Consider the following 13,945-nt stretch of genomic DNA (forward strand, 5'->3'; position numbering starts at 1 on the left):
AAGAATAAAATTCTGATGCTCTGTTTTTGAGACTAACAAAGTAGATCCAGTATAGAGAGTTATTGCTAGTGAGCTGAAATTCTTTTTCATTTTAAGGCATTTTTTCTGGTTTGTATGCTTTGATAACTCAAATTATTATCATATTAATCAGTAGATATCTGGTAAATTGTACTGCCAAAGAGCTGGCTTGAGTAATGAATTTAGGATTGAGACCATCTATTGCTAATGCTAAATTGTGGTTTTGGCAAGGTCAAAAAAACCCTCTTGGATTGAGGAATACAAACCAAGCATGCATGCACTTGTGAAGGTTTTTTCAGTCCTTCTTTTCCAGTTGATAACCTGGTTTTCAGTTCAGGAGATGAGCACGGCAGAGCTCTCAGCTAGTGAGGTGCTAAAGCAGCCTGGTGCACATGCTGCAGGGGTTGTGCTTAAGGCCTAGCCAAGGTGGTGACCAGCAGCCCCTCTGCATTGTGTTGGCTGACTCGCAGCTTAGTGACCTCTCCAGTATTCCCACTTCTCAGACTCCTGGAGTCTGAGCTCATTATTCCAAAGCCCTCCAGTTTTTCATCTATAGTTAGAATAGATAAAGTATATAGATGCCTAAATTCTGATACATTACTTTAAACCAATAGTTCTATTAATACAAACCAGAAATATATATATAAATCCTAAGATGGAAAATAAAGAAGGAAAATGAGGAAATTGCTTCCATGTATAAGACTCAATGGCAAGAAAAGTATGTGGTGTGAAATCATCCAAGAAGAAAAAGAACAGGATAAATGTTGTACCATCTAACTATTCTATGATTCTGTGTTTGAGAGCTTTGAGTCTGTAGTGTTCACATAGGAGTATGAAAGCAAAAACCTTGTGCTATGTATGGGCTGTGACTAAGTGTGAGTCCGAGGGTGTGTGTGGGGGTGTTTTTCTCTTTCTTCAAGTGAAATCCTGGGATTATGGGAAGTAGTAGAAGGTACTCTGTGGCAATCAGCAAAGATCAAACCTTAAAAGGTAATTTTTTGCCTGTTAGAAAATAAGCCTCTGCAAATTAGCTGTTATGCCTTAGGACAGTAGAAAACATGATTAAGAAGGATTCCTGTTGTCAAACGCATATTTGCTGTTAAAGATGGTGACAGATTTACAGGGTCTGTATTAATGAACTTGTTAAACAGGCTGTAGAAACTACTGACTCAGCACTGCTTTTTCTCAGCCCCCCATCCCCTCATCCTTAACTGAGCTTGCTTTGCTTTCTTTAGCCATGTGAACTCTGGCTTGACTTTTGTCTTTTTGTTTGCTGAACTATAGACTGACAAAAAAGAAAAAGAGAGAGACCATTTGTCATCCAGCTTCTCAGCCAGCTTTAAAGGAGGTCATTTTTCTTCCAACCCCAAAGCTAGATCACCAGCTCCCTCTCCAGTTTGGTAAGCCAAGTACACGCTTAGCTGGAGGTTGAGCTATAGGCAGCTTTGATCGGTCTATTAATTAAATGTGAAATAGTGCAAACTTATTTGGTGATGTAGATGTTTTCTCTCTGCAACAAAGGAAAGAGTTCTGCCTTTAGAAAAATACTATTACTGCTCTGAGGAAAGGGAAGGAGGAGGAAGATACTGGTTTCTTCCCTCCTGGCTGGGCTTGGTGCTCACACATATGAAGAGTTGCAAAGAGAAGCATTCTGCATGAAAGTAGTGAGATTCTCCAGGAGTCCTGCTTGATAGCAAAGAAATAGAGATTCTGTTCTATTTTTAGCCATTGTAGTTGTAGAAGGGATGTGTAGGTGGTGTCCAGCAGCGCATGCGTGATAGTGATTATCGCTCTTTGGTTACACAGGCATGCATCAAAGTCTTTGCCTTTTTTGCCTGGCACACCCAAGCAGATAAATTCCCCACCTGGTTCCTCCAGAGTTTCCTCTGCTCAGACACGTCCTCCTTCTCCTGGCAACATCCGGCCAGTCAAAAAAGAGGTCAAGCCAGAGAGTGAGAAAAAAAGATCAGAAAAGGAGGCTGAAAAGGCCAATGAGGAGAGGACAGAAGAGAGTAAAGGAGCTTCAGCAGGTACTGGAGAAGCTGCAAGTCGAGAAGAACCTGCTGTCCAGGCAGAGCTCCCTCAAGGTAAGAATGGATCCTCCTTTAGGTTAAGGAATATCTAGAGTCTATTATGTTCTTCCCCTCCTCTCTCTGAAACGATGTAGCTTTCAGTAGTTTTCTATCAAAAATTAATCTAAGTTCTTCAGAATATTCCTACAGATGTGTGCTCATTGAGAAATCTGTAAACAGGTTGAAGCTCTCCTGTTTGCGAAAGTCGAAACAACATGCGCAGTGTGACTTCCCAGCCCTCTTTTCTGCCCTTTTGGACTGGGATTTTGTCCCTCACATCATGACACTACTTCTTTTCAAACCACTGAAGTAGAGGAATAGTGATCTGAAGACAGGAAGCCATTACATGACATAGTGTGAGCAGTGAAAATGTCCACCTGTGCTAGACACTCAGTACAGTTGTACCGATAACAACACCAGCTTACCTGTGATATTTCAAGAGTACCACACCATGGGGCAGATTAGCAGGATAAAGTGGAATGCAGAGGGGGGGTACCAAGAAGAAGAGCAGAGAAGAACAAGCAGAATTTTTCAGGGAAAATGAGTTGTTAAAGAACAGACAAACAAAAGAACCCCAGACCAACCCTGGAAAGCAGCAAGGCAGAAAAGGATGTACACACAAAATAAAATAACGCTTCTAAAGTGTAGGAAGGGCAAAAGGTAAATATGAAAACAAAAAGTGTAGGTTTGTTCTAGCAGACATTGTAAATACAACATAAACTGTCTGTCTTGCAGATGGGATAGGATGACTGTTGTGACCACTGGGATTCCCAGGATGGGTTACTTAAGATTCTGAATTTAAAATTCGTAGACTCCCCTGTGGTTGTCCTTAAGAAAACAGTTTCAGGCATTAATAATTCTGCATTTAACTGCATGATTTGTAGTTGGGGGTTGTTCTTCTGCAAGAAGACCTGATGCAATTGTATTTTTTTTGTTCTAACAAGTTCTGTTACAGTAGTTCCAGTCTGATACCCAAGTCCTGCCACGTAAGGTGCAATCCCACACGAAGCTAAGAGATTTACAGTAATAAATTGATGCAACTGTTAGTCATGGGCATGGCATGTAAAGAAGATATAATTGCCATATTAGCATGGGGTTTCACTGTTCTGATGATAACTTTTGGCCTGTTTTTTTTTTTTTCTAAAGCTCCTTTTTAAAAGGGATTTCAGGGATACCACTGAGATAACTTTGCAAATGTTTACAAGTTGTAGGTCCCCAAGGAACTACGAAGTGCAGACCAGAAAAGCACAGTCATACTTGTTTGGCAGTTTAGCTCAGAAGGAAGAAAGGCTTGACTTTTTTGCACAGTCAATATTTGAGTTTCTGACGAGATCACTTAGTATGGAGATAGGTTATGTGTGATAAAGATAATCAAAAGTGAAGTAATTTGCATTCACAGGAAAAAAACAAAAAAACCAAAAAACCAAACAACCCCCCCCCAAACCAAAAAAAAAACCCAAAACCCAAGCAGATAGTGGAGAGGGCTAAAAGAGAAGGCTACTATAGTAAAAAAAGGTGAACAGCACTTCAAATTGGGTGCCTTTTGCCAAAGCTGGAGGAAGTGATGCTTGGGACCAAAGATTGAGGCCTTTTACGTGTGAGGTTAGAGGGGACAGGCTTTGTACTGCAGATGGAGGCCCAAGCTGCCAAAACATAGCCACTGGTTGAATGTAAGAATCTAGAGAGGGGCAAGTGCAGCATCTGGGGCTGGACAGACACTGCTGATACTCCTTGGTGTGTGCTGCAGGTGAACATAGGTGATTTCTGCCAACTACCCGCACTGGTCTTTAGCCTGCCTAGCTCAGCTAGCTGCTAGCTGAACAGTCACAGAAGCCTGGAGGTCAGCAGGCGTTGATCACTGACAGAGCTATTCAAACTTTTGCAGGCAAATATCACATGATTTCTACTAATGACAATGAAGTTTTAAAGGTATTTGGGGTGTGCCTGTGCAAGCTGTTGTCATCTTTTCTGAAAGCAGGGCAGAGGTGCATTAAATGGGCTACTTGTTCTGTTGCTAGCTTCAGCACCTGAGGCAAGAAGTGAGCCCTAAGCAGCACAAAGCTGTGCTCCCTTCAGGAGAGACAGCCCTACCTTGGTCCATGTTAGCAAATTACAAAGGACCGAGCTGTAGGAACTCTGTCATTTATACTATTTAACTATTACAAAGGCTGTCTGGTATGTTTCTGACTGAGGCTGCAATTAAAGCCCCACATTTTCTTACCTTCTGTCCCCAGGGCTTCTATGAGCATAGCTCTAAAGGGGTCCCAGGTTTTAAAGTGATCAAATTACCTGCCTTTTTATATTTGACCATGCCAGAATTTTCTGAGCTCCTAGCTACATTTTGGAGGTTAGCCCAGGCCTCAGCTGTTCCCTAGGGGTGGACTGAATACCTGTTTTGGTCATGTGAGAGAGTAGTGCTCTGGCTGAGGCTAAGCTGTGGTAGCTCACCTCAGGGCTAGAGAACAGCTCTAACTCTTTAGATTACTGGTGTACATGTATCATCTGAGTTCAAGGCGAAAGCCCTGAAGCAGTTATAGAAAGACCTGCATAGTTTTTAGTTGGCAGAAGAAGAGAGGAGAGAGGTCAGCAGGTGTGAGCATTCAGCACAGAGAGAGCAGTTGAATTTGTGTTTGTATGCATGACAACGCATAGGAGCGTGAAACTGGGGAAAAAACCCCTCCTGGAAGTTTAGTGAGGTGAGGAAAACACTCTAACATGCCAAATGGTGATTAGAAATGGAGATTTAAATCTCTATCTTCCCAGGACTGGAATCTGATTCCATTTGCAGTTCAAAGTCTTCCCTATCGGTGTTACCAGATGTGATTACCCTGGCAATGCTTCCTTCAGTTAGCTTGTGGGTTGGTGATGGTCCTTGGCCTCTAGAGAAAACGTGCAGCTGAGGCATGCTGTAGCTGTGCTAGGGAATGCCAGGCAAACTTCCAGAAACGTGAACTAGTGTTCTACTTGAGGAAAAGCCTGTAACACCTTCTCTAACCAGCTACTCCTGGACACAGAATTTATCTGAAGACACTATTGAGATCTTAACGTAAGCCATAGTTCACCAATAGTGACAAAGCTTGTTGAGAAGCTGTGCTCTGGTCCCACAAGTTGCCTCAGGTTGGTAATTGTAGAATTGATGATATCTTGTGTCTTACCCTTATTGCAGATCACTTCAGACAGCTGGTATTTGAGATCACCAAATCTCCAAAAGCGACTGGCCTACTGCCAAAAAGTCTGGCTGTGCTCTTCAGATATAGACTACCAGACAGAAGAAAATATAATACCACAGTGTTTCATTTCTGCTTTGTAAATAGTTTTGGGCAAACCTAAGACGTGTGATGGTAGGGACTTGCTGAGTCAGCATAACTCCTGATGAGCATCCATCAACATTTATTCTTCTGACAGAAAAGTTTGCTTAACCTTTCAACTGCAGCAGCTTTCTCATATTGTGTAAAACCAAACTTCCCTTAAGGAATATAAATCCCTAGCACCTAGAAATGTCTTCCATCTCGGATTTATAAAACCGCATAAGTTTGGAAATACCTTACAAAGTATTTGAACCTATTTTCTGTTCCTTTCAAGAGGGTGTCTTTACTGTGTCTGTACAAACTAGTTTTCCTTCCATCTGTTTTAGCAGCCAGCCCATCACTTCCTCCTGCTCCACCAGCTCTTTCTCCACCCCCAGCCCTCACAAAGACCTCTGCAGGTACAACCGACCCTGAAGAAGCAACAAGGCTACTGACTGAGAAGAGGCGCCTTGCCCGTGAGCAGCGGGAACGGGAGGAGCAAGAGAGGAGAGAGAGAGAAGAGCTTGAAAGGTGATTATAGACCTCTGCAGTGGAGAAGATCTGTTTTTAGCAGCCTCCCAGCAGCTTCTTGTGTATATTCTGTAGTTATTCTGTGATATATGAAGCACAGTATTGAAGTGCAGGAGGCATGAGTTCCTCCCTGGAAATGATTTTCCTGTTGGGATTTTTTTATAGATGCAATATATATACCTAAGCATATCTGTAAGGTTAAAACTTACCCCAAATAGTGCTTTAAAATAGGACAGGAGGAGAAAACAGATCCTTGCTGTAGTGACTCATTGTTTCCTCAGAGATTAGCAAAGCTATACTTGTCTATTACAGCTGGAGAATTCTGCACAGCTGTTTCCAGTTTTGTGATTGGCACATCTCTGAATTGGAAGATCTCCACCATGGGGGGTGTTTTGGTGTCCAACAGCTGTCTCTTTAAACATCTTTTTTTTTTTTTTTTCTCATTTAAAATCAAGACACCCCACTAACAGTTTTGGAGGGTAATAGAGGCTGTGTCTCATTTTCTACTAGGAAACGAGTAGCTCATCTGTGTACTTATGGCTGTAGCTGTGACACAAGTTGAGTGCCTTTTTAGAGGGATGCCATGCATCTGGAATTTGATTGTGTTCTTTAACAACAACATTGCTGAACATAGGAACAAGGCAGAGCCAGTTTAAATAGCCTGGCTTTCCAAAAGACTCACAACATGGTCCCTCTCAAAAAGGCTTTCAAAGAAAACAAGCTGCATAAGAGTAATATGGTGAATAAATACTAAGACTGAAAGATGGAAAACCAAAGGTGAAGAATAATCAGCTTTCACAGGGAAAGGAGTTTTCAGTCTCTTTGCAGTGCCTTCATAAATGAACTTGAAGGAAGTTGTGGCCAATGAGATATTGCTCGTCTTTGGTGAGATAAAGCAGTTATGCAGAGTTTCAGACGTATCTTACATTCCTGAGATACAAAATAGAAGCTGGATTGCAGTACTGTTAAGCATAAGGGAATGTATGTGTAAATAATCTCAATTTAACTCGGGTGGTGGTGGTCGCTGGGCTGATTATTTCTGAGGGAAGTGATCTTGTTTGAAGTTGAGTATATGGAAGTATCAAGTGAGTCATGGTCAACAAAATAAATGAACTGTTACAAATGAGATGCCTACAAATTAGCATAAAAGGAGAACGAGATGAAAATGTCATTCTGAACTATCTAAGGTGAATCTCCCTCTTGAATGTTGAAGTTTATGTTTTTTGAGATAGTAAAATCAATAAAACTAGGAAAATAAGTGCTGACAGATATTAAGGAAGATCACAAGGATAGAACAGCTCCTATATGAAAATCTACTAAACAAGTGAGGATTCTTCAGCTGGCAAGACTCATCTGTGCTCTACTTCTGAGGATATGATAGGCTACAAAGTCATAAATAATTTGGGTAGCATCAAAGGTGAAGGGGGAAAGTTATTGAGTCCCATAACGCAAGGATGAGGGGGCATTAAGTGAGGTTAAGACGCAGTGTTCAAAAATCAGAAGAATTAGATACTTTTTTGAAAAAACTTTTTAAAATTTAAAAATTGCTGCAAGATAAGATGGGTGCCAAAAATGTGTACTATTTCAAAATATGATGAAATAAAACTAAGAATGAAGTGCTTTGCGAGATGCATTATAGTTGATGATACTGATTCTGATTCAGAGAGTATGTGAGTCATAGATTAGTGGAAGCATGTGCTGAAGTATTGGTATTGCCTCGCAAAGTTTTTTTTTGTTCCATAGATGTTCAGCTTTGGCCCCTTCTGGAAGCAGAGCAGACAACTTATGAATGAGACAGAGGTGCAACCTTCATACACCTGTTCTGCAGTGCTAGTATCTTGGGTCAGGAATCTGGTGGTTTGGGGGTTTTCCCTCCTTTTTTTACTTAATTTTCTTACGCTTGTTTCACAATTGCAGGCAAAAGAAGGAGGAGCTGTCACAGAGGATAGCAGAAGAGAGAGCTCGCCGAGAAGAAGAAGAGGCTCGCAGGCAGGAAGCAGAAAAGAAACGGAGGGATGCAGAGGAGGAACGGGAAAAGGAAGAACGGCTGCGCAGACAGGCAGAAGAGAGAGAACAGAAGGAGAAAGAAGAGATGGAGCGCATTCAGAAACAAGTATGCTTACCTCCTGGAACTTCCCTGCCAGTCTGGTTGGCAGTGAAGTGGATGAGGCAACACCTCTTATGCAGCACCTAGATTATCTAAAATTTAAATGCTAAATAAAAAGTGAACAGTTTTGGGGCAGAGTTCATTCCATAGAGTCATTCAAAGAGTAGATATTTCTTCTTGAGAAAAGCATAAGGTAGGGAGTTGAGTTTTTGTTTTGGTGGTGTTGGGGTTTTTGTTGTTGTTTTGGTTTTTGTTTGTGGTTTTGTTGGGTTTTTTTTGTTTGGTTTTTGGTTGTGTTTGGTTTTGGTTTGGTGGGGGTTATTTTGGTATTTTGATGGTGGGTTATTTGTTTTGGTTTTTTTCCCTGTAGAATTTGTTTACTTAGAAAAAAATCCTTTCCTATTCCTGATAAATTGTGACAAATAAATCAATGGAGTTGTATCAGGGGATTTTAATGAATGGTGTTATACCAGAGAACAATTTGTCCACACAGTTATAGAAAGTCTAGATGCCAAGATGACTATTTAGAGTGTTGGAGAAGGCATAGGTTTTGGTCACTTTAATCAAGGCTCACACAGTCCTCCTGAAATCAGAGCAGCTACTCAACAGACATGAGAGTAAACAAATCAAAACACAATTTTTCGAGTGCTCTCATTTTTGATGGGCATAATGTTGGTTTGCCAGCTTCAGGAGAGGCTGAAGTAAGGTGGTTAAGTATTCTGGATAGGATTCTTTTTTTGCACGTGCCTTTACTTTTTGTGTGTGCTTTCTCCTCCCCAAAAATCCAGCACTTCAGTCTGCCTCATAAACATTATGTTTTTCTTATTGGTATATCATTAAATGTATGCTTCTGAAAATGAATGCTTAAAGAATTGTGTTAGTGATTATAACTTAGAAATTGCAGTTCACTTTTTCAGATGCATGCTGCTTTCTTTGAAATGCTAAACTGACTTACATCCATGGTTTAGCACTCGGAAATAGTGTATGGCCAAGTTTTCTGCATGTTACAGCCATTACAAATGAACTGTTGCAGTAGTTACATCATACACCACTGTTATTGTTAGGGAGCAAGGCCTCTCTACAGAATATTCCAGACAAGTTTTGCATTTCATTCAGAAGAGCAGGAATGGAAAGCTTGTGCTAATGTTTCTGTAACTGTTAGTCCTTTCTGTCATTAGATGATGACTCTGTTGGTCAAATAAAATATTCTGCTGCTTTTGTTTGACTCCCAGAAACATTCACCACTCAAAACATTAATCTCTCTAATATTTTCCTGGCTTCTGTTTCAATGCTGAAGGTTAGAAATTTATTCCTTATTTGTCATTTGGTGTGATTTCAAGCACGTGCCCTAGAACAGGCACAGAACCAAATATGATGTCCATTGTTTAGTTATGCATCTCTTAATGCTATACAAAATACGGAAATGAATCAGTTCAGTCTGAAAAGATTGTTGGTAACTTCCAAACCCCAAAAGTATCTTTTCAGGGGGTTGTAGAAATGCGTAGTTACGCAGATATCAGTGTAAATCTCTCCTTAAATAATGAATTATTCCTTACTACTTTTTCTTTCCCCATCAACTCAGAAAGAAGAAGCTCGCCTACGGGAAGAGGCAGAGCGGATTCGATTAGAACGTGAAAAGCATTTCCAAAGAGAAGAGCAGGAGCGCTTGGAAAGGAAGAAGGTAACTCAGTACATGCAGAGAAACTGTAATTCGTTTATTTCCACCTCAGCTGTAGAAAGTTATCCATGGTAGAAATGTGCTGTTAGAAAAGCTGCAGTCCTGATCTGCATAGTCTGACGTGAATGGCAATGGAATATCACCAACATAAATAAATAATTCATCTTTTTTGCAATAAACAAATGCAACAAGCAGTTGTGGTTTGGGAGAGAGATTTTTGAATTAATGACAGTGAACGTAATTTTACCCCTTTACATTTCATTGTAGAGGCTTGAGGAGATCATGAAGAGAACTAGGCGTGTAGAAGCAGTAGATAAGGTCAGTGCTGCTACTTAACACAGGTAAACGTTGGACACATTTCACTTCTTTTCCCCAATGCCATTTTTAATTTGCAAAACTGTGCTTCCTTTGTAGAAAACCAGTGACCACCAAAATGGACATATATCAAAGGCAAATATTACTGGAGAACCAGGTATTGTGTTTAACTGTGCCCTGAGCACAACAGGTGAATAAATGCCTCTAAGCACAATGATTTGAGATATAGTTCTGAAACTTGTCACAGTAATTGCAGAAAAGAAAACTGACAGGACTAGAACTGAAATCTTTCCAAACATCATTTAGCCTCTCTGTATGGGTAGTTAGCCTTTACTAAATGAGTCAGCTGTTTTAACAACTTTGTCACATTGGTGTTTAACAAGAGCAGGTTGCCTACCAAGTTTATTTATGAAGTGAAAAGAAGTAAATTATCTTCTGGTTTTGATCACAGAATAGTTGGACACATGTATAGGGCTACACATGTAGTCGTTGCAGACTTATTCAATTTTCTTAAAGGATTATTTCATCTCAGTCATCAAAACAAATTTTGTTATTCTAAACATCGCCCCGTGACTTTTGTCCATACCTGCTGCCTTATTCACTTGGTCTTAATTTATTCCCAAGCCCCACTTCCCCAAAATTCAGCTCCTACAAAAGCTTAGTCTTTCTGTCACACCTGCATTCTTAGTCTTTCCTTCTGTTCCACCTTTTTTTCCCTGATCATTTTAGGTAAAGTTTTTTATAAGGCTTTAATATTTACAATAGAAGAAAACAAATGTAGCTCATATTCAACAATCACCAAGTATGGATTAGCACTACTTGAGATACTGAAGTCAAGCTATCAAATGGCTTATCCTATTGTAGCATACCATATTAAATGACATTAGTCTTCTTCGTATTTGAGTTGAGTAACAGGGAAGAAAAATAACAGCACTGGATGACGTACAACTTTTTTCTAGATGTTAAAAGTCAATGCTGTATTTAGCACTGCCAGGAAACATTTTGACACAGATTTTATAATGTGTGTTCGGGAGTTATTTGTTTACATACTATCTTGGGAGGGATGGAGGACTGAGGGAGAGAAGGTGGTATAAACCATTTAAGTGTTCCTTGAAGCTATACATGGCTCTATAGCCTGTGGCTAATGCTTTCCCTCTAGAAGCAGAAGACAAGTAGTCAGTTTCCTAAGGCATAGGAGAGTTTGGACCTCCATTTCCCCAGGCCTGAGGGAAGGCTGGAGTCCTTGAATGACTGAATAAAGAGAAAACTGCCCTCACCCTCAGGGCTGCTATACTGTTTGGCTTTGCTTTATCTAGATATGCTACTGAGTCAAAGGTAGGAATTAATAGAGATATTTTCTGCCAATTAACTTTCCACACTATGCGCCAACAGACTTCTGATCGTACAAAAATGGTGATGATTTACACCCCCCCCCAAAAAAAAAAAAAAAAAGTAAGGTTTTAGTCCTACTGTTTGGCAAAACCTGAAAAGGCCTTTACATGAATGGCTGAATTGCACAAGGAAACAAAATCCATCACCTTTTTGTCATTTGTTTGGCCTCTGCTTCAAAATAGAAGCTAGCTCTGCGTTTCCAAAGCAGAGCAAGTTTATCTTCTGCTTTTTTCTTTTTTTTTTAATGTTAATTCAGATGCATTTTCTTCTTATTACACTGTAGAAGCACCAAACCCTGAATTTCTAATATTCACCTTACAAAAACTTGCCAAAGAGCAGACTAAAACATTTGGTATAGAAGATTTCAGCCCAAGATTTTAAAGCAGAGCAAAATAGAGCAGCTGAAGAAGTGGCTTGCCAGAGGAGGTTTTGGGTAACCAACTTAAATGTGTCTAAGCCTATGAATATTAAATTGTTCTTGCAACTATTGTAACAGGTGATAGTATGGATGGGGTGCAAATACTTCCTTTTACTGACTTGCATGGGAATTAGTGTGGCTGTACACTACTATATACAATGCAGAAGGCTGTAGTTGTACTTCAAAAGAACATCCTGAGGCAGGCCAGTAACATCTGTCATGTGGTGTCTCTATGAGGCACAAGGATAGTCTAATTTTATGTTAGTCTCTACAACATTTTACAGTAGTGATTTGGTACTTGTTGAAAGAAGTATCCTTTCCATGGAGATTTTATTTCCTCTTGATTTCCTTTTGGGCTACAGTCAGAGATCAACACGGGAACCAAGAAATACCAGAGTATGGAACTGGTGATGTCCCAGTGTTCTATTTTCTATTGCTGCTTGAAAAGTGCCAGCATAGTACCCTGTCAGATATCAATCTATTTTGACCACTGGCTTGTGTGTTGGAATTGTGTGTATCGTTGTAAAATGTTTATTCTTGTCTGTTAAGCTACAGCTTTGAAATCTGTGGCATTTACTTTGGACCTGAAAGAGGGCGTGTGTGCCAAAAAGCTTGACAAAGGAGGCAGGGTGGGAGAGGGAGAGGTGCGAGAACTCTATTTTTAATCTGTAGCTTGCCTTGACTGTGCTGTCTTCTGTAGGAAGTGTTTTAGCCTAATCTGCAGGTAAATGATGGTGTTCTTTCTCTAGTCATAACAAGTCCTGCATCTCCCGCGGAACCTGCAGGAGGTCCTCAGCTTCAGCATGTAACAACATCTCCCCACAATGGGAAACCAGTCACCTGCACGCATGTGATCGTCTCACATCAACCCTCCGTAAATATGGACAGGTAAGAACACTGCGAAGTTTTAGAGGATGACTAGAGCATGAGGGTTACTAAAGTGATAAATTATTTTGAGATCCATATGTTCATTAAGTAAATGAGACAGCTGTTCAATCAGCCTTGTTTCCTGTTTATCTTTTTCTGAACACAGAAAAGACCTTTATCATCTTTCACTTAGCAGTAACCTGTTTTTGCTAACTGATAGGGAAGAGTTTTGTGAAAATACAGCACATTCTTTGCAATGGACATCTGGAAAAATGTATTGTTTTCCAGCAATTATTACATAAATTTAAACTTAATGGAAAGGGCAGGTCTTTTCTGTTCCTTTCCATGAATTAAGCTTCATAAAAACTCTGTATTTGCAGTGCTGGTTCTCTTGATTGGAATAATGAACATTGTGCTTTCAGCCTGGATGTTTAAATTTCTGAACTGCTTGAAGTATTAGCAAGTTTTGCTTACTGAGCAAAAGTCCCTCATGTGAGATACAGAACTACTCATGTTGGATTTGCCTTTTAAAAACCCCTTTGTCCTCTATAAGGGGAATTTAGGAGCAAATATTTAACATCAGGATCTCTCTGTAGCCATGAAGCAAGTCACTCAGACTTTGAGAATTTGTTGAAATGCTTGAAACTTCAATGGTGAACTGAGTGAAATCTGTTGCATAAGCATGAGCTGTCAGTTATTTCAATTCTCGTAATGCAGAAAGACAAATAATCCCTTAGTCCTTTCATGTTTTATGCAGGTAGTACCAGAATATGCATGGAAAAACTTGAATGTGAGAAACCATCTCACAGTCTGTAATGGACAGTATGCTTTAGGGTGTGATTGGCACTAATTGAAGGAGGAATTTGCCCTCTCTTGCTCCCTCGGTATGCCTGGAGGATCTTAGCCTGCTGTCAGGCTGACAAGGGTGCTCCTGCTGATAGAAGTTCTGTCAGTGACACTGAGCACTGAACTGCACTGGATAAGCTGCTCAGAGCTGCCTAATAATTGTCTCGGGCAGCTATTAAATGTTAATCACTCCCAGCCTTACATGCACCTTGATGTTTGTAATATAAAAGTGCCACACTAGTAAATGCTGTCCCATAGCATTATAATCCAGGGAGGGAACCTCAGAATGGCCAAAAGGGAAGAATGGATAAATGAGTCTGAGGAACAGCGACACAAGTGGAAGTGTGTATCAGGCTGTGGAAGGGGAAGCTAGTATGCTAGCTTGGAATGTGGAGGGACGCTGTAAAGGTACGT

At 40.3% G+C, this 13,945-nt stretch overlaps 1 protein-coding gene across 8 annotated transcripts in view; it reads left to right on the plus strand.

The window, feature by feature from the left end:
- MAP7 (microtubule associated protein 7) overlaps positions 1–13,945 on the plus strand; it is a 112,790-nt gene that overhangs the window by 93,216 nt on the left and 5,629 nt on the right. For 7 of the 8 annotated variants that reach the window (XM_065680791.1, XM_065680790.1, XM_065680785.1 and 4 more), the window contains exons 9-16: positions 1,303–1,418; positions 1,825–2,105; positions 5,725–5,908; positions 7,826–8,021; positions 9,598–9,696; positions 9,961–10,011; positions 10,108–10,165; positions 12,568–12,706. In XM_065680791.1, coding sequence (XP_065536863.1) covers positions 1,303–1,418; positions 1,825–2,105; positions 5,725–5,908; positions 7,826–8,021; positions 9,598–9,696; positions 9,961–10,011; positions 10,108–10,165; positions 12,568–12,706 — 1,124 coding nt within the window. The remainder of the gene's footprint in view (positions 1–1,302; positions 1,419–1,824; positions 2,106–5,724; positions 5,909–7,825; positions 8,022–9,597; positions 9,697–9,960; positions 10,012–10,107; positions 10,166–12,567; positions 12,707–13,945) is intronic. The other variant, XM_065680786.1, reaches the window with a different exon arrangement.

Source organism: Lathamus discolor, chromosome 5 (genome assembly GCF_037157495.1).
Source record: "Lathamus discolor isolate bLatDis1 chromosome 5, bLatDis1.hap1, whole genome shotgun sequence".
Classification (NCBI taxonomy): Eukaryota; Metazoa; Chordata; class Aves; order Psittaciformes; family Psittacidae; genus Lathamus; species Lathamus discolor.